This window comes from Pan paniscus, chromosome 18, assembly GCF_029289425.2.
Source record: "Pan paniscus chromosome 18, NHGRI_mPanPan1-v2.0_pri, whole genome shotgun sequence".
Lineage (NCBI taxonomy): Eukaryota > Metazoa > Chordata > Mammalia > Primates > Hominidae > Pan > Pan paniscus.
In genome coordinates, this window is record NC_073267.2 from 85,345,475 (window position 1) to 85,365,676 (window position 20,202).

Consider the following 20,202-nt stretch of genomic DNA (forward strand, 5'->3'; position numbering starts at 1 on the left):
CAAATGGCTTATTTGGTAACAGGATTAAAAAGAAAATTTTAATTCCTTGTCTCTCTTCTGATGGCTGAACAGAACTGCGGTGTCAAATGGAAAGCAGCACACAAGAATTCCCTTGCAGACCTTGATCTTTCGCAGAAATGCAAAGACGCCTGAGTTATACAACTTGCAATTATTATTTTCTAGACAGAAGTGCCAACTGTTGTGCTTTCCAGTGTATCAGTGGTTGCTACATTCTCCTTCTTGTCTTCGGGTTTCATGGCAGGAAACAGAAGTACTTCCTGTGGGAGATAAGAATGTACCTTGAAGCTGAGAAGCACTCTCAACATTTTTTCACAGCTATCTACCCATTCCTCTTGCCTCTGTTGTTACCACCAAAATCCAGAGATTAGTATATTCCAGCTGAAAAGGCTCACGTGTTCTTTTATTTCAACTCAGACCCTCTCAAGTTACAGATGACAAAGAACAAATGCATAGCACTGCCTAGGGCACTATGTCAAAAGGATGAATAGACGCATTTCTATGAAAATTTGATTTCCTCATCTATAAAAATGGGAAACAACAGTTTCTACACCTCATAGGGCTGACTTAATTAGCTGAAATAATGCATGGAGACTTCCCTGGATCCTCAAGAAATGCAAACAATTAGTATTCCTTCTGCCCCTGGTAGGAAAAAACCCAAATCCTTTAAGGTCAGAGGCTCTGGCCCTCCTGTGAGTGGCATGGAACTCCTCTGCCTGCTCCTCTTCCCAGCCCAAAGCCCTTCCTTAATTTTATCCTCCAGGCCCACCATGCCCTGGCTCCAACACAATGCAGCTTCCTCAGGGAAGTGTGCTCTGTGGAGGGTTGCTGCGTACCTTGATGTTGTTGGAGTCCGTGAGAAACATGGCGACTCGATCAATGCCCATGCCCCAGCCAGCTGTGGGGGGCAGCCCATATTCCAGGGCAGTACAGAAGTTTTCATCTATGAACATGGCCTCATCATCACCTGCAGCCTTGGCCTACAAGAGGAAAGAGAACCAAAAGGTGACCTTCTTCTAAGATATCTCAGTGTGTGAGTGAACATGTTACCAGGCTCCAAGGTGGGAGTACCATCATTCCAGAGATGCTCCTGACACTCAGGACTTGCTGGGAATTCATTTCCTAGTAACTCCAAGATGCAGCCGTTTCTTTCAAAGACCTGGAGGTCAGGACTGATGAAATCGACCTCAGAACACATACAAATTTCTCTGAAAGAAAACCCTTCTGCTGCTTGGGGCTCTGGGACTCCAAATAGGTTAATTCTCAGAGACTGTGACAATTGCAAGAGTCTTTCTCCCATTTCCTGAAAACAGCCCTCAGTGTCAACACCTGCTGCAGGCAGCCTGTGGGGGTTCTGTCTTCTCCGTTCATCTCTACCTACCTCCCAGCCCTAAGCCACCTCAATACATGTACAATCTAAGAAAATAATATTCTTGCTTGGCAAGTGTATTTTCAAGGCAAGCGTCACGCTTTCCATACGGAGATTAATAATGAAGTTCCTCTTATGTACGACAGAGTCAATACCAGGTGAAGTCACCATCTTGAAATGTGACTCCTCCAGCAAAGCCTATGGCTTTATCTTTCACTTCTGAAGTCACCAAGAACGTATACGCTGACACAGATCAGGGTTAAGGCTGGTATTTCCTGGTGAGTTGGCACAGCTTCTGCTCACAGTCCCCTTTCTCACCTTGGCCTGTTCTTCAAAAAGCTGCCGCTGCCGCATGGGATCATTCAGCTCAGTGTAGGCATTGCATATCTCTTTCTTCATGACAAACAGCTCAAAGCGCTCAGTCAGACCCTCTTTAGAGCGGTGCCTAGGGACAGGAGACCAAAGAGGAGGCTGAATATAGAGGCCCCTAATGAGCTAAATTTTTTTTTCTTTTTTTTTTGAGACGGAGTCTCGCTCTGTCACGCAGGCTGGAGTGCAGTGGTGTGATCTCGGCTCACTGCAACCTCTGTCTCCTGGGTTCAAGCACTTCTCCTGCCTCAGCCTTGAGTAGCCGGGATCACAGGCCCATGCCACTATGCCTGGCTAATTTTTGTATTTTTAGTAGAGACAGGGTTTCGCCATATTGGCCAGGTTGGTCTAACGATCAAACATCTAATACAATAATTGAATTCTAGTGGACTCAAAAGTGTTACTGATTGCAGTCGGAAGCCTGCATGCAGTCTCAGCAACAAATCATTTGGTACAACGGTGAGGAGGGTGAGAGAGACCGGGAAGGTTTAATGATCTTCCTAACAGGCCAGCGTGGCAGACTGTTAAAATGGACCATGCCTCTTGTATTCATGCCCATGTGTAGTCTCCTTCACCTGGACTCTGCGCTCGCAACATGTCTTGGTTTGGCCAATGGGTTATCACCAGAGGCTTGATACGTGTTTGCATGAGGTCTGTTCTTTTGGAAGCTTCCCCTTAGAGCCCAACCACCATGCTGAAGGGAAGCCCAGGCTGTGCTGCCAGACAGGCCACATGAAGAGGCCCTGGAGGATAAGATCGTATGTGGAGTGACCACGTGGAGGAGAACCAAAGTGCCCTGGCAGAATCCCCAGTTGAAAAAAAGCCACTTGGGTTATCCTGGTCAACACCACCCAGCAGAAAGACCACCAGTCAAACCACAAAATCTTGACAATAAATTGTTAACACCACTAAGTTTTGGGGCTGTTATGCAGCAATAGGTAACTGGAATCTTACCATTTAGCCAAAGGGCTCATTATCTGTGGGTGATCACAGATGAATGTAGGATTGATGCAAGTCACTTCCAGGAACTCCCCAACAAGCTTAATGAGAAAGCAAAGCAGAGTTAGTCACTATTTCTGAATAGTATTTGATCATCCCAGCCCAGACAGAAGATCTCAGCTCCCATCCAGATGGGTTTATCCTATAGCTTTTTATTTATTATTATTATTATTATTATTATTATTATTATTATTGAGATGGAGTCTCGCTCTGTCGCCCAGGCTGGAGTGCAGTGGCATGATCTCGGCTTGCTGCAACCTCCGCATCCTGGTTCCAGCGATTCTCGTGCCTCAGCCTCCTGAATAGCGGGGATTACAGGTGCCCGCCACCACACCCAGCTAATTTTTGGATTTTTTGTAGAGACAGGGTTTCACCATGTTGGCCAGGCTGGTTTCGAACTCCTGATCTCAGGTGATTTGTCCGCCTCTGCCTCCTGAAGTGCTGGGATTACAGGTGTGAGCCACCATGCCCACCCTACCCTATAGCTTTTTAAAAGCTGGACGGGATTAACTGAGATCACACACATAAATTATTTGGCACAGAGCTTAGTATGACAGTTAAAAGTCTGTTAATTCTCTTGTTCTCTCTCTAGGGTTTTCCCGTGAAGCTGCAGAAATGAACTCTCCCCAGTGGGGTTCATTTTCCCAGGGAAGAGGGAACTGTTCAGCACCAGATGAGGACATGTACAACAAAGGCGGGGCCTCTCACCTTGTCAAGGAGCCTGGCTGTGGTCCGAGGTAGAGGGCATTCAACAGCTTTTGCCACACAGATATCATCAAGAATTTTGCGAGTTTCTGGGACACAAATGCACAAGTTAGGGCAGGAGACATCACACTAGCCAAGTAAAAATGTACATAAAGAGAATAGTGTGGGAAATTCTAGCTCTGACCCAATCAAATTCACAGCTGAACAGGAAGGAGGGCCTTACAACGGAGGAGTGAGTGTTGTCACTTTACCTTCAGTTTCAAAGAGGTTTGTTTCTGGCAGCTTCATCCCCAGGGCTTTCTCAAGCTCTTCTACCATGTTGATTCGCCGGAAGGGTGGGGTGAAGTCAACATCGTAGGCTTGGCCCTCTGGGCCATCTGGGTGGTAGGTGACCTTGTAACTGCCTGTAATATGCTTCACCATCCCTGGGAGAGAAACCTGTTATTTAGCGGGAATGAAATCCAGGCAGCCCTCCTCTGAAAGCAGCATACCAACCACCCGATGAGTATGAGAGCGAGCAGGAGTCACCTGAAACCATCTTCTCCGTGATTTCCATGAGATCGTGATAGTCTGCATAGGCCATGTAGAACTCACAGGTGGTGAACTCAGGATTGTGCGTCAAATCAATCCCCTCATTCCGGAACTGGCGTCCAATTTCATAAACCCGGTCGATGCCACCAACCACAAGCATCTAACAACAACACATGGCCACGGTCATGACAGCTAATCTTTTTTTTTTTGAGATGGAGTTTTGCTCTTGTTGCCTAGGCTGGAGTGCAATGGCATGATCTCAGCTCACCGCAACCTCTGCCTCCTAGGTTCAAGCAATTCTCCTGCCCCAGCCTCCCTAGTAGCTGGGATTACAGGCATGTACCACCACACCTGGCTAATTTTTTTGTATTTTTAGTAGAGACAGGGTTTCTCTGTATTGGTCAGGCTGGTCTCGAACTCCCGACCTCAGGTGATCTGCCTGCCTCCACCTCCCAAAGTGCTGGGATTACAGGCATGAGCCACCGCGCCCGGCCCCATGACAGCTAATCTTGTATTAACAGCTCTGGGAAGTTTCAGTCTCCAAAAGCCGTAACTTGGCTTTCACAGGTTAGGTATACTCTCAGGTTTCTGGTCAAAATGCCAAGCACCCTGCTCTCTTTATACCCTTGTAGTGTGGATAGTTACCTCTCTTTTTTGGCTGCCTAGGACTTCTGGATACTCTTCCTGTCTTGGGCATCCCCCATCATTGAGTCTGAACCTCCCCAGGGAAGCAGCCTCTCTTGGGTTAGGCTGCAGGCGTGTGACCCAAGCTCCACCAGTCAGATACACTTGTGAGACTTCAGCATGGAAACTACTAACAAAAGATGTGGGTATTGCATAGAATTCATTCTGGTGAAGGGGGCCAGTCGCATGTAGCTTTTAGATTGCAGAGGTCCTAGCGGCAGTGACTTGTGCCTAGTGCCAGGGTTATGAGCTGTAGTAACTGTGCCTGCTAGGAAAATACACTGGGTTCTCCATGAGAACAGCCCATTCTAATATGACTCAGAATCATTCCTAATTGTATAGTTTCCAAGCCTGATTCTCTGATCCTCCTGGGGACTGTGAGCTTCCTCTGTGTTGGGATTCACTCAGGATGGTGGCAGAAATATTAAAAGGAAATATTGGGGAAAGTTATAAGGAATAGTCACAAACCTTTTGGAAGGCCAAAAGGTTACATAGCTTGTAATAATTGAACAGGCTGAAGGCAGCCGGTTCTTACCTTAGAGCATTAGGTCATAGGGTAAATACTACGGAAAATAGAGGCTTCCCCAGTTAAGTCTGTTTACCCTACCTCCATTAACCTTTCAGCCAGATGGCCCTCCTGGGGGAAGGTTGACCAAAGATACTGCTCCCTAATGGTATTTACTTTAGACCATGGTACCTGGACTTTAATAATTCCTAGAACTCCTCTCTTACCATGTTAATTATCCACAAGTGTGTTTACTCAAAGCTTCTGTTGTTAATTCTATACTAAATAAATGCCTGGAGTGAGAGCTGCTCAGGGTCGGCCGCAATGACAAATACACCTCTCTTGGTGTGCAGGTGGTCGGACACTCAGCAGGACTGGCAAAACAGAGTATCTGTGTTTCGGTGTACGTTTTATTCATCCATCGTTTAGGTCAGGGTCTGCAGGCAGACCCCCGCAGCTAATGCCCTCTTGTGAGGAGCAATACCTCACCTATAGAGCTGAATAAATTTTTATTTTGCTTAAACTAGTTATAACAGTTTCTGTTGTCTGCAACTAAGAATCCTGAATAATAATCTTCACTATTTACCTGGGAATTTGACAGGACATCTTTATAGTGATTTGAAGATACTTTTTTTTTTTTTTTTTTTTTTGAGACGAAGTCTCATTCTGTCACCCAGGCTGGAGTGCAGTTGCAGGATCTCGGCTCACTGCAACCTCTGCCTCCCGGGTTCAAGCAATCCTCCTGCCTCAGTCTCCCGAGTAGCTGGGATTACAGGCACACGCCACCACACCCAGCTAATTTTTGTATTTTTGTAGACACTGGGTTTCACCATGTTGGCCAGGTTGGTTTCAAACTCTTGACCTCAAGTGATCCATCCGCCTTGGCCTCCCAAAGTGCTGGGATTACAGGTGTGAGGCCCGCACCAGGCCTGAAGATGCTTATTTCCAACTTCCACAGAGAGATTAGGCTCTTTCTTCTGTGAAAAACTTAAATCAGATCTAACCCATGTAAGACTGTATCTTAAAAGTTTTAGGGGAACCAAAGTAGGTAAGGAGTGCCTGTATACATGGGAAAGACAACCCCTTTGGTCTCTGCCCTGCAATGCTCTATTAATCTTGTAGAGAAATTCTGGAAGTGTTACTCACATCCACACACCTGACCCATCAGAACACTTTCTTGGCTGCTTTACTCTCTCTGTTCCTCTTATTTCTGACTATACCCGTCTAGCCAGTGGTATTCCAGCTTTCTGCTTCTTTAAGGGAAAAGGGTGTACTATTATTGACTACCTTATGATAGAGTTCTGGAGCAACTCTCATATATAAGTTCATGTCCAGCTCGTTGTGATAAGTGATGAAAGGCTTGGCCACGGCTCCCCCTGGGATGATGTTCATCATGGGAGTTTCAATCTAAAAAAGGCAGGGAGAAACATCAGTCCTTAGATAACCAGAGGCCATGGGGACAGACCATGCTTTGCATGTAATAAAGTCTAAGCCTGTTATACCCCAAACTAAATGTTAATAAGTTCAACGGTAACATGCAAGTGCTTGACAAAAAAGGACACTATGATTTTCTACAACAGTGTCTCAATTTCTATTAATACCTAATATCATTAATATAGTACCATGAACTTTCACAAGCTGTAAATTAGAATCTAAATGGATATAGCCTTTCTTGAGTTCAATTTGCAGTATTTATTTAATTTTTTTTAAGACGGAGTCTTGCTCTGTTGCCCAGGCTGGAGTGCAGCAGCGCGATCTCGGCTCATGGCAAGCTCCGCCTCCTGGGTTCACACCATTCTCCTGACTCAGCCTCCAAAGTAGCTGGGACTACAGGTGCCTGCCACCACGCCTGGCTAATTTTTTGTGTTTTTAGTAGAGACAGGGTTTCACTGTGTTAGCCAGGATGGTCTTGATCTCCTGACCTTGTGATCTGCTCACCTCGGCCTCCCAAAGTGCTGGGATTACAGGTGTGAGCCACTGCGCCCGGCCCAATTCCCAGTATTTATTAAAAATTTAGGCTGGTCTGAAGGTAGTGAGTTATCTCAACTGATTGTTTAAAAAAAATTTTAACTGCTTATATTGTTTGACTTATTCTACTTCTAGAAATCCATCCTACAGAAACATTTGAACATGTGTATAAAGATGCTTGTTGAAACAAATAATGCAGCATTAAGAAAGAGTATCTATCTCATACAAAGAGATCCAGAATATCTTAAGTGAAATAAAAGCAGGTCCATCACAATACACATAGTGTGACTTCATTCACATTTAAACCAAAAATAAAACTCCTCCAAAATCTTTACAAATGTGCACTCCATCTGCAACATGCATATGTACATACGTATATATGCCCAGTAAATGGTGCGGAAGGATACATATCAAACTCAAGTTTGGGTAGGGAAGTTAGTCAGAAGGAGTGAAAGAGCACTTTCAGTTTTGCTTCTATTTAATTTATTGTTTGAATTTGTTTTATGGTACGTGTGTTTGCCTTTCTCATATAATCAAAAAATATTTCTTAATGCTACAAAAAAGCAAAATGACGTGAATACATATTGAATGTGACATCATTAGCATGTGGATGGCCCTATACCTTGTCCATTATCTTGCAAGTCCGGTCCTGCCTTCCTAATCAGGACAAGGTAGAACAGAGACGATGGCAAGAAAGGGGACATTCTCATTAGGCATGAAGGATCCTGACACAGGATACGCTTTGGAAAAGGAAGGCAAGGGAGAGGAGGAGGCAAGCATTGCAAGGCAGCTCATCACGTCAGGCAAGGAACTCTCCTTACCTCTAGGAATCCCAGCTCATCCAAGAAACTTCTTATATATGTGATGATCTTAGAGCGGATGATAAATTTCTGCCTCACAAAGTCATTCAGGATCAAGTCCAAGTATCTCTGGCGATACCTTGTTTCCTAAACCAAAAGCAGCAGTTAGAAATCACTGGTATGTCTGATCCAAAGGTATGATAAAACAAACAGAAAGCTAAGAGGCCACAGCTAGGAGGCCAAGAACGCTTACCTTGTCTTTGAGGCCAAAGTGAAGATGAGGTAACATATGCAAACAGGGAGACAGCAGTGTGATCTCATACGGAATGATGCTCAGCTCACCCTTCTTGGTTTTACCAGGATTCCCCTGAACTCCAATTATGTCTCCCCGACGCAGTTTGTTATTAATATGAATAAATTCTTCTTCTGATTTATAATTTCTGAGTGAAAAAGAAATGTAATTCAGTAACAACAATTCAAATGAACACTGACCACTGGTCTCCTCTGGAACCCTCACTCAACTGTTAATACCTAGTTAATGTGAGCCCAAGAAGGACCTCAGATTCAGGGGCCACTATTAAAAAAGGACTATCCTTTACTTTACTGTCATATAACTTGAGAGTAGTCATTACTTTACAGGTGACCAGGTGGCCACATTATCCTCTTCTCAGCCTTCCCCAATCATGTCCCACTCCTTCTTACTCTAACTTCAAATGCCAGTAAGACCACATCAGCCTATTGCTGTGTTGCTCTAGGCCAACCAAGAAAGGTCTATAACTGGGTATTTCGAGATACCTGGAATTGGCCATGACTTGCAACTTCACCCCCTCTCCTCGAAGATCATAGAAGATGAGCTTTCCCCCAGAAGCTCTTTTGGCATGGATCCTACCTAGAAAAAGAAGAGCAAAAATACTGACTGACAGAATCAGAAGTCATTTTATGGTATCAGTGTCAAAAAAAAACTCCCTCTGCATTTTTTTTTTTTTTTGGGACAGAGTCTTGCTCTGTTGCCCAGGCTGGAGTGCAGTGGCATGATCTCAGCTCAATGCAGCCTCCGCCTCCCAGGTTCAAGTGATTCTCCTGTTTCAGCCTCCTGAGTAGCTGGGATTACAGATGCACACCACCACACTCGGCTAATTTTTTTTTTTTTTTTTAAAGTAGAGAGGGGGTTTCATCATGTTGCCCAGGCTGGTCTTGAACTCCTGGGCTGAAGTGATCCACCCACCTCAGCCTCCCAAAGTGCTGGGATTACAGGTGTGAGCCCCCACACCCGGCCTGCATTTTTTTTTTTTTTTTGGTCAGGGCACAATGCAAAGCAGTACAATCTGATTTTAGCTTGAGGTTTAATCCCCATCTTTTCCCTCAAACCAACAATGTCCATTCAAACCAGTTAAAGACATGCTTTCAGGATCTAGCTTTCAAGATTAAGTCACTGGATGCCTAGAAGATGGTGGTGCTGGTAGCAGCATAGTTTTTGGATTTCCCTGAATCCTCACATAAAAATAGAAAGCACAGCTAGAGAGGCAAAGCGAAAAATCCATGGACAAAATTTACAACAAAATGCTGTGGGAAGACGTTGCCAAGGACCCCCAAATATAAGCAACGAGGCAAACCACCAAGAGCCATAAGACCTCTATACGGGGAAAAAGCAGTGGGGAGAAATGGGGTATGGGAGGGATCTGAGAACTGGAAAGCCCCCAAATGGCCAAAGGTATCCTCTGGAAAATGTGAACCTTTTCCTCCAGGCTCACTGGGGGAGAGCAGCTGAAACTGGGAGGGGATGTGTCCGTTTCCATACAGGTGAGGGTTGCATTAAGAAGATCTAAAGGGGGCCAGGTGCTGTGGCTCACGCTTGTAATCCCAGGACTTTGGGAGGCCGAGGCAGGCAGATCACGTAAGGCTGGGAGTTCAAGACCAGCCTGACCAACATGGAGAAACCCTGTCTCTACTAAAAAAAAATACAGAATTAGCCAGGCGTGGTGGCGCACGCCTGTAATCCCAGCTACTTGGGAGGCTGAGGCAGGAGAATCGCTTGAACCTGGGAGGCGGAGGTTGCAGTGAGCTGAGATCACGGCATTGCACTCCAGCCTGGGCAATAAGAGCAAAACTCAGTCTCAAAAAAAAAAAAAAAAAAAAAAAAAATCTAAAGGGAATGAGGAGTAGAGCCCACAGAAACCCTCTCAACAGCCAGGCTCCCTTCTAGGACAAGACCGTAAAAACTGAACAGGACAAGGAAAAAAGAGACCAAAAAAAAAAAAAAAAAAGAAGAAGACCCAAAAAAAGTGAGGAAGAAGAAGAGAACCAGGAAATCTCAAAAAACAAGCTGCAGTATTTCTGAACACGCCACAAAAACAAGAGGGAGCTCACCGGAAAAACGAAACCGAGCTTCCTTTGAACATTCAGGAAAACTGATTTCATGTAAATGTAAGCAACATAAAAGCACTGGGCTCACATACCATATAAAGTTACTTAAAAAACTAAAAATGGAGAGACAGAAGGAGAATAACACCCCTCTAGACAAAATAAAAGCACTCAAGACAGACATGCTTAGAAAAACAAAAAATTCCTTTTTTTTTTTTAAATTTTACTTTAAGTTCTGGGATACATGTGCAGAACACGCAGATTTGTCATATAGGTATACATGTGCCATGGTGGTTTGCTGTACCTATCAACCTGTCATCTAGGTTTTAAGCTCCGCATGCATTAGGTATTTGTCCTAACCCTGTCCCTCCCTGGTCCCCCCGCCCCTCGACAGGCCCCAGTGTGTGATGTTCCCCTCCCCTGTGTCCATGTGTTCTTATTGTTCAACTCTCACTTATGAGTGAGTACGTGCCGTGAAAAGCAAAAAATTCTAACTTACTATTCAACAATGAGCTGAAAGACATGAAGAAAAAGACGCAAAACATGAAAGAACACAAATTAGAACTAGAAAAACTAAGAAATGAGGTGATAACACATGAAAGAATTAGAAATAAAGTAAAAAATCTTTCAGAAAATGCAGACTAAGCTATAAGGAAATAGTAACTGAATACAACAAATAATGCCTTAAGAGAAATAGAAAGTGAAAAGGAGGATAAAATTTAAAAATCAAAGTATAAAGAAAGATAAAAAGGATTTGAGATAAAGTGACAATTATCGAAAAGAATCAAGATGATCCAGTATGCAGATAAAAGTCCCAAAGGAAATGTAAAGCAAGAAACAGAATAAAAACAAACAATTAAAATAAAAAAGATCTGCTGGGCACAGTGGCTCAGGCCTGTAATCCCAGCACTTTGGAAGGCCGTGGCAGGTGGATCACCTGAAGTCAGGAGTTCGAGACCAGCCTGGCCAACATGGTGAAACTCCGTCTCTACTAAAGATACAAAAATTAGCTGGGCATGGTGGCAGGCGCCTGTAATCCCAGCTACTGGGGAGGCTGAGGCAGGAGAATCACTTGAACCCGGGAGGCGGAGGTTGCAGTGAGCCGAGATTGCGCCATTGCACTCCAGCCTGGGGGACAAGAGCAAGACTTCGCCTCAAAAAAATAAAAATAAAAAAATAAAAAAATAAAAATCTGAATACACAGATGTGAAAAGATCTCAGAGCACACTGTGTATCTGAGAATACTGAACTAGAATAACTAACATCAATAAATATTTTAGTGGCAGGGTGTGGCGGCTCACGCCTGTAATCCCAGCACTTTGGGAAGCCGAGGCAGGTGGATCACCTGAGGTCAGGAGTTCGAGACCAGCCTGGTCAATATGGCGAAGCCCCATCTCTACTAAAAATACAAAACTTAGCCGGGCGTGGTGGCAGGTGCCTGTAATCCCAGGTACTCGGGAGGCTGAGGCAGGAGAATTGCTTGAACCTGGGGGGCAGAGGTTGCAGTAAGCTGAGATGGCACCACTGCATTCCAGCCTGGGAGACAGAATGAGACTATATCTCAAAAAAAAAAAAAAAAAAAAAAAAAGATTTTAGTAAAATCACTGCACTTTAAAGAAGAAATCTTTTGGGCATTTAGGTCCTGCCAGGAATTCTCTCTAGGTGGTAGGATTATGCGTAATCAAAACTTTCTCTCCGTGCTTCTTTGACTATTCTAAATTTTCTACAACTGATAGTTTTACTATTTGGTGGGAGAGGGCAAGGAAAAGATGTGATTTTTTTTGTTTGTTTTTTAAATTTAGGAAAAGAAGATCTCACCCAAGATACTACAACTCCAAAAGAGCAATGTTCTAGAAATACTGTCTCAGTGCAAAGCATTCTTAGGCCAAAGATTGGAATTCTTAGAAGCCTGAGACTTCTACCGCTGATTCTTGCTGATGAAGGGAATCCTTATAGAGAAAGCCCCTCTCTTTGTAGCACTACCTCATCTGGAATATGATTCCATGTCTCGGGGCTGCTCTGCTTCTTTCTGTGTAGATATAATGGCACTGTCCTTAGTAAAGTAGCTTCAGACACAGGCTACTTGAGAACAAGACCAACCCAGACCTTCCCTTGTGCTACTGAAGCTGCAGGCCTACCTGTTGTGGGAGTTCAGTGATTTGCCAGGGAGAGTTCCTACCTGCCACCTTTAAGGTGATGTCAGTCAGGTGATCCCCAGGCTGCAGGTGACTATATTTTTGGATGAAGTCAGTGAGTGAGATGTCTACATGGAACTTGTGTGGGTATGGGTCTTCCCCATTGACCTTCAGCTGATGAATTGCTTGACTGCGGATTTTGTAGTATTGCTGTTTAAAAAAAAAAAAAAAAAAAAAAGCCCTTGAGAAGTTGAACCTGGTCAGACCAGTGGGGCCCACTTAGCAGAGGGCAGTATTCTGCCCCCGAGTGACCCCAATACATTGTTTTCTTTAACCAAGACCTCTGCATTACAGGATTGAATATGGAGTGAGATTTGCACTTAAAATATGCAGGGCGGCCAGAGGCCAGCATTTCAAAATGCAAGAGTCAACAAAAAGAAAAATCTGAGTTCTGCCTAAAATCATAAAAGTTTAATTTTTAATTGGTACAGGTGGCCTTGTTGTCACTTTTGTAGACCACATTTGCATGGTGAGTTGAGTCACTTATGTTCTTAACTACTTATGTTCTTAACTACTCTCCTACCTCTGGCGACACATCAGACTTTTCCCCAAGGCATGGGGCCTGGAGAATGTAAACAAGGAATACTCTACAGCAGCCTTTCTCACAAAGCTTTTCTGATGCAACTTCTCAACTCTGCTGTTTCAGGGGGAAAGCAGCCTCAGAAATACGTAAACAAATGAGCACAGCTGTGTTCCAATACAATTTTACTAGTAAAACCAAGGAGGGGCAAGGTGTGGTGGCTCATGCCTGTAATCCTAGTACTCTGGGAGCCCGAGGCGGGTGGATCACTTGAGGCCAGGAGTTCAAGACCAGCCTGGCCAACATTAACAAGGTGTAGTGGTGTGCGCCTCTAACCCCAGTTACTTGGGAGGCTGAGGAAGGAGAATCACTTGAACCGGGGAGGCGGAGGTTGCAGTGAGATCACACCACTGCACTCCAGCCTGGGTGACAGAATGAGACTTTGCCTCAAAAAAACAAAAACAAAAACAAAAAACCAGGGAGGGAAGGATAAAGTGGGGGCATGGAGAAGTGGGTTTGGCTGGTGGACTGTAGTTTGCCAGCCCCTGGTCTAAAGTAAACCTCAGGCAATCTTTAGAGAGACACTTTCCCTGGGGCCTCAAGGTCAAGCTAATTCCAAGGAAGGTTAATTCACTTGAATGCTGGACTCTCCCAAATGCCTTTTGGGGGTTGACATAAAAAACACTCAGGGTCTGTGCCTTTAACCAGATGCAGTGGGAGACCCTCCCTTATCCCTGGCAGTGACCTCAGGCATACTGGTCCCTCCTACTGTCCAGTCCCAAAGAATCTGCCAGAAGCCTCATCAGAAGCTTTCCTGTGCCCAACCATGCTGATGGCCCAGGGAACTCACATTTGGGTCCACGCTCTCTTCCTCAGGACCCACACCATTATCAGTGGTGTGGTTGGTGGCAGCAGCGGTGGCTTGGCTTAGCTGTTTCTCACTGAGCTCTTTCTGTTTGGCCTCCTTCTCTGCTACTTTCTTCTCAGCTTTCAGGCGTCTCTTCAGCTCACTGTTGGAAAGATGAAAGCGTTCAATGTGTTAGCTGCCTGAAGAGTCCTCTATGTTCTGCCCCTAGCAACTTATCAAAAACATGAATCGCCCAGGAGAAATGCTCTTGCTCAGTTCTATACCCCTCAATTCCACACCCACAGCTCAGCTCAAGTAGCTTGTCACTAAACTCTTTATGTGAAAGACACAAAGGGAAAAATAAGCTTAGAACAAAGATGTGAAAAATCACTCTGTCTCTGCTTGCCAGTCTCAGGTCCTTGGCATTAGGTCCCAACTAAAACCAAGATGTACCAAGACAAAGAAAATCCTATGCATTAGTTTTGAATAGGAGAAAAGGTTTTCTAGAAAATTAGAATAGGCTTTTCTTGAGCTAATTAGGTTAGGCAGCTCCTTGAGGACAGTGACTGAATCTTAGTTGTTTAGTATCCCCCTAGAAGGTGAAGTTCCAACAGTGCCAGGTCTTTTTTTTTTTTTTTTTTTTTTTTTTTTTTTTTTTATGAGACAGAGTTTTGCTCTGTGGCCCAGGCTGGAGTGCAGTCACAATCTCAGCTTACTGCAATCTCTGCCTCCTGGGTTTCAAGGGATTCTCGTGCCTCAGCCTCCTGAGTAGCTGGGATTACAGGTGTGTACCACCACACTCAACTAATTTATGTATTTTTAGTGAGACGAGGTTTCACCACGTTGGCCAGACTGGTCTCAAACTCCTTTCCTCAAGTGATCTGCCTGCCTTGGTCTCCCAAAGTGCTAGGATTACAGGTGTGAGCCACCTGACCCCTCCAATGCCAGATCTAATACATGATAAGGCAACATCTCCAGCCCTCTGCTACCCCCTCTCTCTATCTCTCCCCTAAGAGTGAGTTAGAATGATAGTAAGGAAGAGCCGGCTCTTTAGCACTCAAGGAGACCTCCCCTATCAACAGTCTCTCCAAGAATGGCTGTCAGCATTAGTCTCACTTTGCCCACTGGAGTCTGACTTAGACAACAAAATAGAACGGTGTGCAAAGCAGTATAGTACAGGGGGTAATATACCATCTTTGTAGTCAGGCTGCCTGGGACTAAATTCCAACACGCTTGTCAATTATGTGACTTGGACGAGTGAATTAACTTCTCACATGTGAAACGAAAATAATAATAGACAACCCCCACCAGTTGTTATGGTGTGTAATGAGATAATGTTTGTATAAAGGGATTACCCTGACCCTGGCATTCAGCTAACCAAATGTGAGCTTTCTAGGTATCTTTTAGTATCTTAACCCTTTACTCTCTGTGCCTCATATAGATTTAAATACATTTCTGGTTAAATCACTTGGTATCCAAACTCTTGATACTTACCACTTGAACCTGAAAAACCAAAGTAATGCGGACAACTTTGAGCTGTTCTGTATGATATGTTCATGTCTCTTATGGTCTGAATTTGCTATCTGAAACCAGAAACTAAACAGATTGGTGTAGGGAGGGATATCTTTACTATTCAAAGACAATTTATGGATCATTCTTTCAAACCGCTGAACATAATCAAATATTCTGCAATAGTGAACCACAGCAGAAGATCCCAAGTCATGCCCGCAAACATTCTGGCTTCAGGACACATCCTTCATTTTCGATATGAATTTAGAATAACTTAAAAAAATGAATTGAGGTTTTGAATCTTTCACCTTTTTTTTTTTTTTTTTTTTGTTTTGAGACAGAGTCTCGCTGTGTTGCCCAGGCTGGAGTGCAGTGGTGCGATCTCGGATCACTGTAAGCTCTGCCTCCCGGGTTCACACCATTTTCCTGCCTCAGACTCTGGAGTAGCTGGGACTACAGGTGCCCGCCACCACGCCCGGCTAATTTTTTTGGTATTTTTAGTAAAGATGGGGTTTCACCGTGTTAGCCAGGATGGTCTCGATCTCCTGACCTCGTGATCTGCCTGTCTTGGCCTCCCAAAGTGCTGGGATTACAGGCGTGAGCCACCACGCCTGGCCGAATCTTTTATCTTTTAAAAAAGAAAAACAGATTCTGAATGGTTTCAAAGTTGACAGCTTTTTCTACATATAATGTCTTATAAAATTTGTAAAGACAACCTTTCCAAAACACTGTGCTGGTGCTATCATGCTATAATTCAGTCAGTGGACTGCTAAGATTAGGCTGTCTCCTTCTTCTAGAATTAAGATAAATCTGTTTTCCACTCAACCAGGTGCTCCTCATAAATCAAATCAATCTTAAGGATAATCCAAAAAGGTCCTAGGGATAGCACTAAGACCAGAAACCACATTAATCTCAAGATCACACAAAACTCCAGAAAGACAGAAAAGGGAAATAGCTGGCATTAGAAATTATTTGTTCAAACAAAGGTTTTGTTCTCAGCACTCTTCTAGAATAAGATCCACATGTCATCTCAAGACTGTAAGGAGAGATGATTTGAATTTACTAAAGAGAAAATGAGAAACTACTATTGGTTTTGGTATTAGGGCTCCTTGTTTCCTTAGCAACAAGTCCAAAGACTTAGCCAGAGGCTTAACAGAAAATGAACCAAGTAAGGAAATAATTTTTGCTTCCAGAGCAATAAAGAAGGTAATGGGCACCAACCTTCTTTGATCAGAAAATGACTTGTCCTTGTGAGGCGCTGTGAAAGGAGCAAGTTGACCCAGTCGCAGTTCCCTGTGACCCCACTCTGCCCAGGAGGTTTTGCGCAGAGACCCCCTAACAAGCCTTACAGCAGCTTGCGTCAACATGGCAGAGCACCCTGGAACTAATGATTACCACCACCTAGCGGGAAACACAGAGATGTGGTGTCAGATGGGACAGACAGTATACATATACCCAACCAACTCTCTTATGGGTTGGGGAGGGGGACCATGCTTCTAGTACCTTTTAGTCCCATTTAACTTAAGACTGTCTTAACTGATAGCAACCCTGTAACACTCTCTGTGCTACAACTGTAACTGACAATGTTCTTAGTCCTGACTGTGGAAAAACATGCATATCTGGGGTAAAGCCAACAGCAAGTTAATGGATAGCTCACAGGTAAAAATGCTCACAACATCCTAGAATATGGGAACAGGATGTGAGGCACTTTCTGAAGCCCTGAAGTGTGGTTTCTCACCTGGAGAGGAAATTCCTGGCCACAAGATGGCAATAGGAAGCATATAAAATAAGAGGAAACTGTCACTATCAATTGCAAACTCTAGACAAAGATAAATGCAAGCCACACAAAAATACGTGTCAAAGAGAAGACTTGTATGGAACTCTAGGAACAAGGGGAAAGCAGAATTTCAGGAAGGTCCCTAGACTGCGTTGTGTTTATACATTATCAACACTGGAAGGCAACAGAATTACAGAGATCACCTTCTTTACCGTGTTCAAATAAATTTGAGGAGGCTATTTCACTTGGGCAGGGAGCACATCTGCTTTTAAACTTGGAGTCAATACCTGGCACAAAATGGTGCTTACTAAAAATTTCAGACCAAGGAATTCCCCAGAACAATAAACGGAAGGAAATGTTAATCAGAAAAAAGTTATTTTAGCTCATGGTAACTAGAGGAATAGAGATCAATGACAGGTAAGACAACGTGAGTAGTGCTGTGCAGTCAGGATACAGAGCATGGACTGTGGAGTCACAGGCCTGAGTTCAGATCCGTGCTCCAGTGCTCTGGATCAGTGCTACACTATATTTTAGGAATGCACACTTTAATAATGCATTTAATTACTAGGGCCTCAGTTTATTAATTTGAAAAATGGACAATAACTCCTCTTGCAAGGTTATTATTGAGATTAGACAGAAAGCTTGTAGAGATCTAGCATTGTGCCTGGCACAGAAAAGCTGGTCAAAAAAGTAGTAGCTGTATTTAATTTTAGAAAAGTCAGTGAAGCAGGGAGTGGTGGCTCACGCCTATAATCCTAGCGCTTTGTGGGGTTGAGCCGGACGGATCACCTGATCTCAGGAGTTTGACGCCAGCCTGGGCAACAAGGTGAAATCCCGTCTCTACTAAAATACAAAAATTTAACCGGGTGTTGTGGCATGCACCTGTAGTCCCAGGTACTTGGGAGGCTGAAGCACCAGAATTGCTTGAACCCGGGAGTTGCAAGTTGCCGTGGGCTGAAATCGCACCGCTGCAATCCAGCCGGGGCAACAACGACTCTGCCTCCAAAAAAAAAAAAAAAAAAAAAAAGTCAGTAAAGAGGAATTAACCACTTTTCTCCGTTTACCTAAAAACACACTCTGAACTGGAAACCCTGCTTTCACCTGTGATATACAGTCCTAAAATTCAATTCAATGTAATTGATTATCATAGGTGGTTTGAAAGAATGAACTAAACTTTAGGATCGTATATCACAGATACACCACATTCAATTAAATTTGACTTAATAGATTAAAGTCAAGTCAATTTTCTCTAAGGTAGCAGTCCAAAGACCAGGTTCCAAACTTTTATGGAAGTCCATCGGATTGCTCTAATAAAGGACAATATATTAAGGTCCTACCCAACTATAAACTTAGACAATTTCTCTTATACCTTTTCTAAGATATTTGAAGCACAAAGCCAGGGACACAAAAGGAAACATCAGGCCGGGGGTGGTGGCTCACGCCTGTCATCCCAGCACTTTGGGAGGCCAAGGTGGGCGGATCACAAGGTAACGAGATTGAGACCATCCTGCCCAACATGGTGAAACCCCGTCTCTACTAAAAATACAAAAATTGGCCAGCCATGGTGGCACACGCCTGTAATCCCAGCTACTCGGGAGGCTGAGGCAGGAGAATCGCTTGAACCCTGGCAGCGAAGGTTGCAGTGAGCCAAGATCGCGCCACTGCACTCCAGCCTGGCGACAGAGCGAGACTCCATCTTAAAAAAAAAAAAGGAAACATCATTTCTCTTTTCTTTTTCATTCAGGGTCTGGCTCTGTCTCAGTAACGCCTTGGGGAAAGCGATGGAGAAGGGCTCGCTCACGCAGCACTTCTTGCAGTCCCTGAAGGACCGAGACCGCTACCTCAAGTCTCCCAGGCTGGAGTGCAGTGGCACGACTTCAGCACACTGCAACCTCCGCCTCCCGGGTTAAAGCGATTCTCCCGCCTCAGTCTCCCGAGTAGCTGGGATAACAAGTGCGCGCCACGGGGATTAAGCCCTCTCGTATGCCTCTGGAATGGTACTATGTACCATCTTCCTAGCAATGATAAAACACTCAATTACCTGTGTTCTGTGGTTCAAATGGGGAACGCTAATGAGAATATAAGACAGCCAGTTAAAGGGTGGCTAATCCTGACTTATCTATGTTAACCTACATACTCCAGGGATTTGGGAGTGGTTAACAAAGATATCAGGCTGAATTAAGATGGTCTCTACTGTTAGACGTTGATCACTTAATACTCACAGGTATCTATTGAATAACCCATACGGGTAGATGCATGACAGTTTTAGAACTGATCCCTTTTAATACATAACGTTCAGAATGACCTTAGTGAAGCCCAGAAAATTTTGAAGGTCTTTCTGAAAAGCTAGGGTATTTAACATTTCTCCAACTTCCACGTTTACTGAGTGGCTCAACAAAAGAATGCATTTCTCAGAAAGGACGATGAAGCTAAGCAGGAAGTTTCGCTTTTCTTTTCTGATAACTCTTAGTTCTCGTCCCAGTTCCTCCTCCACAGTCTCTTAACTCTAGGAGTATGATGGGAGCATCCCGCCGGTGCCAGCCGGGAACGGGGAGCCGGCGTGCCCGGGGTATCCCGGGGTACGTGGTCTGCAGGGCGCAGCCACCACGTCTCAGCATGTGCGTACCCACGAGAGCCGGCAAGAAGGCCCCGGCACAGCAGCCTTGGTGGGAACCTCGCGGCGCTTCCCAGCCCAGACTCTCCTACCGCAAAGGCTTTAAAGACTCGCAGCGACACTCACTTCTTGCTCAGTTTCGGCTCGCTGCCATCCACTTTCACCTCGGCCGCCTGCACGGCCGCCATCTTCCCGGAGGGCCCGACCCAAAAGTAAGGAGGATAGTACATTAATTTCCAGGTCAAGGTGCGAAGCCCCACCTCTTCCGGGGGAGAGGGGGCGGGCACTCTCGATGCGCCGCGGCAGCTGCTGCGCAGGCCCAGTGCTGCGCTTCGCGGCAGAGGCGTCTGCGGTGACAGCTCAGTCAGTTGAGCTCTGTGTGCCAGGCGCTCGCGAGGGGGCAGCTCTTCTAGTAGTGCTCGGCGTCAGAC

The 20,202-nt window shown here is 44.7% G+C and overlaps 1 protein-coding gene across 6 annotated transcripts; it reads right to left on the reverse strand.

The window, feature by feature from the left end:
• Window positions 1-11: 11 nt before the first annotated feature.
• KARS1 (lysyl-tRNA synthetase 1) lies at window positions 12-20,040 on the reverse strand. Of its 6 annotated transcripts, none has more exons than XM_034940750.3 (15): window positions 19,898-20,040; window positions 18,040-18,153; window positions 13,875-14,034; window positions 12,489-12,654; window positions 8,744-8,837; window positions 8,202-8,388; window positions 7,970-8,095; window positions 6,468-6,587; window positions 3,989-4,151; window positions 3,712-3,885; window positions 3,464-3,549; window positions 2,711-2,796; window positions 1,706-1,832; window positions 855-998; window positions 12-278 (listed from the first exon to the last, which is right to left on the reverse strand). In XM_034940750.3, the coding sequence occupies exons 1-15, from the start codon at window positions 19,999-20,001 to the stop codon at window positions 180-182; spliced, it is 1,950 nt and encodes a 649-aa protein (XP_034796641.3). In that variant the 5' UTR covers window positions 20,002-20,040; the 3' UTR covers window positions 12-179. The 6 variants fall into 6 exon arrangements, with proteins under 6 accessions (XP_034796641.3, XP_003829595.3, XP_063453846.1 ...); XM_003829547.7 differs by lacking the exon at window positions 18,040-18,153 and adding an exon at window positions 16,602-16,781 and having other exon boundaries at window positions 19,898-20,031; XM_063597776.1 differs by lacking the exon at window positions 18,040-18,153 and adding an exon at window positions 16,602-16,781 and having other exon boundaries at window positions 19,784-19,988.
• Between the last annotated feature and the right edge of the window lie 162 nt (window positions 20,041-20,202).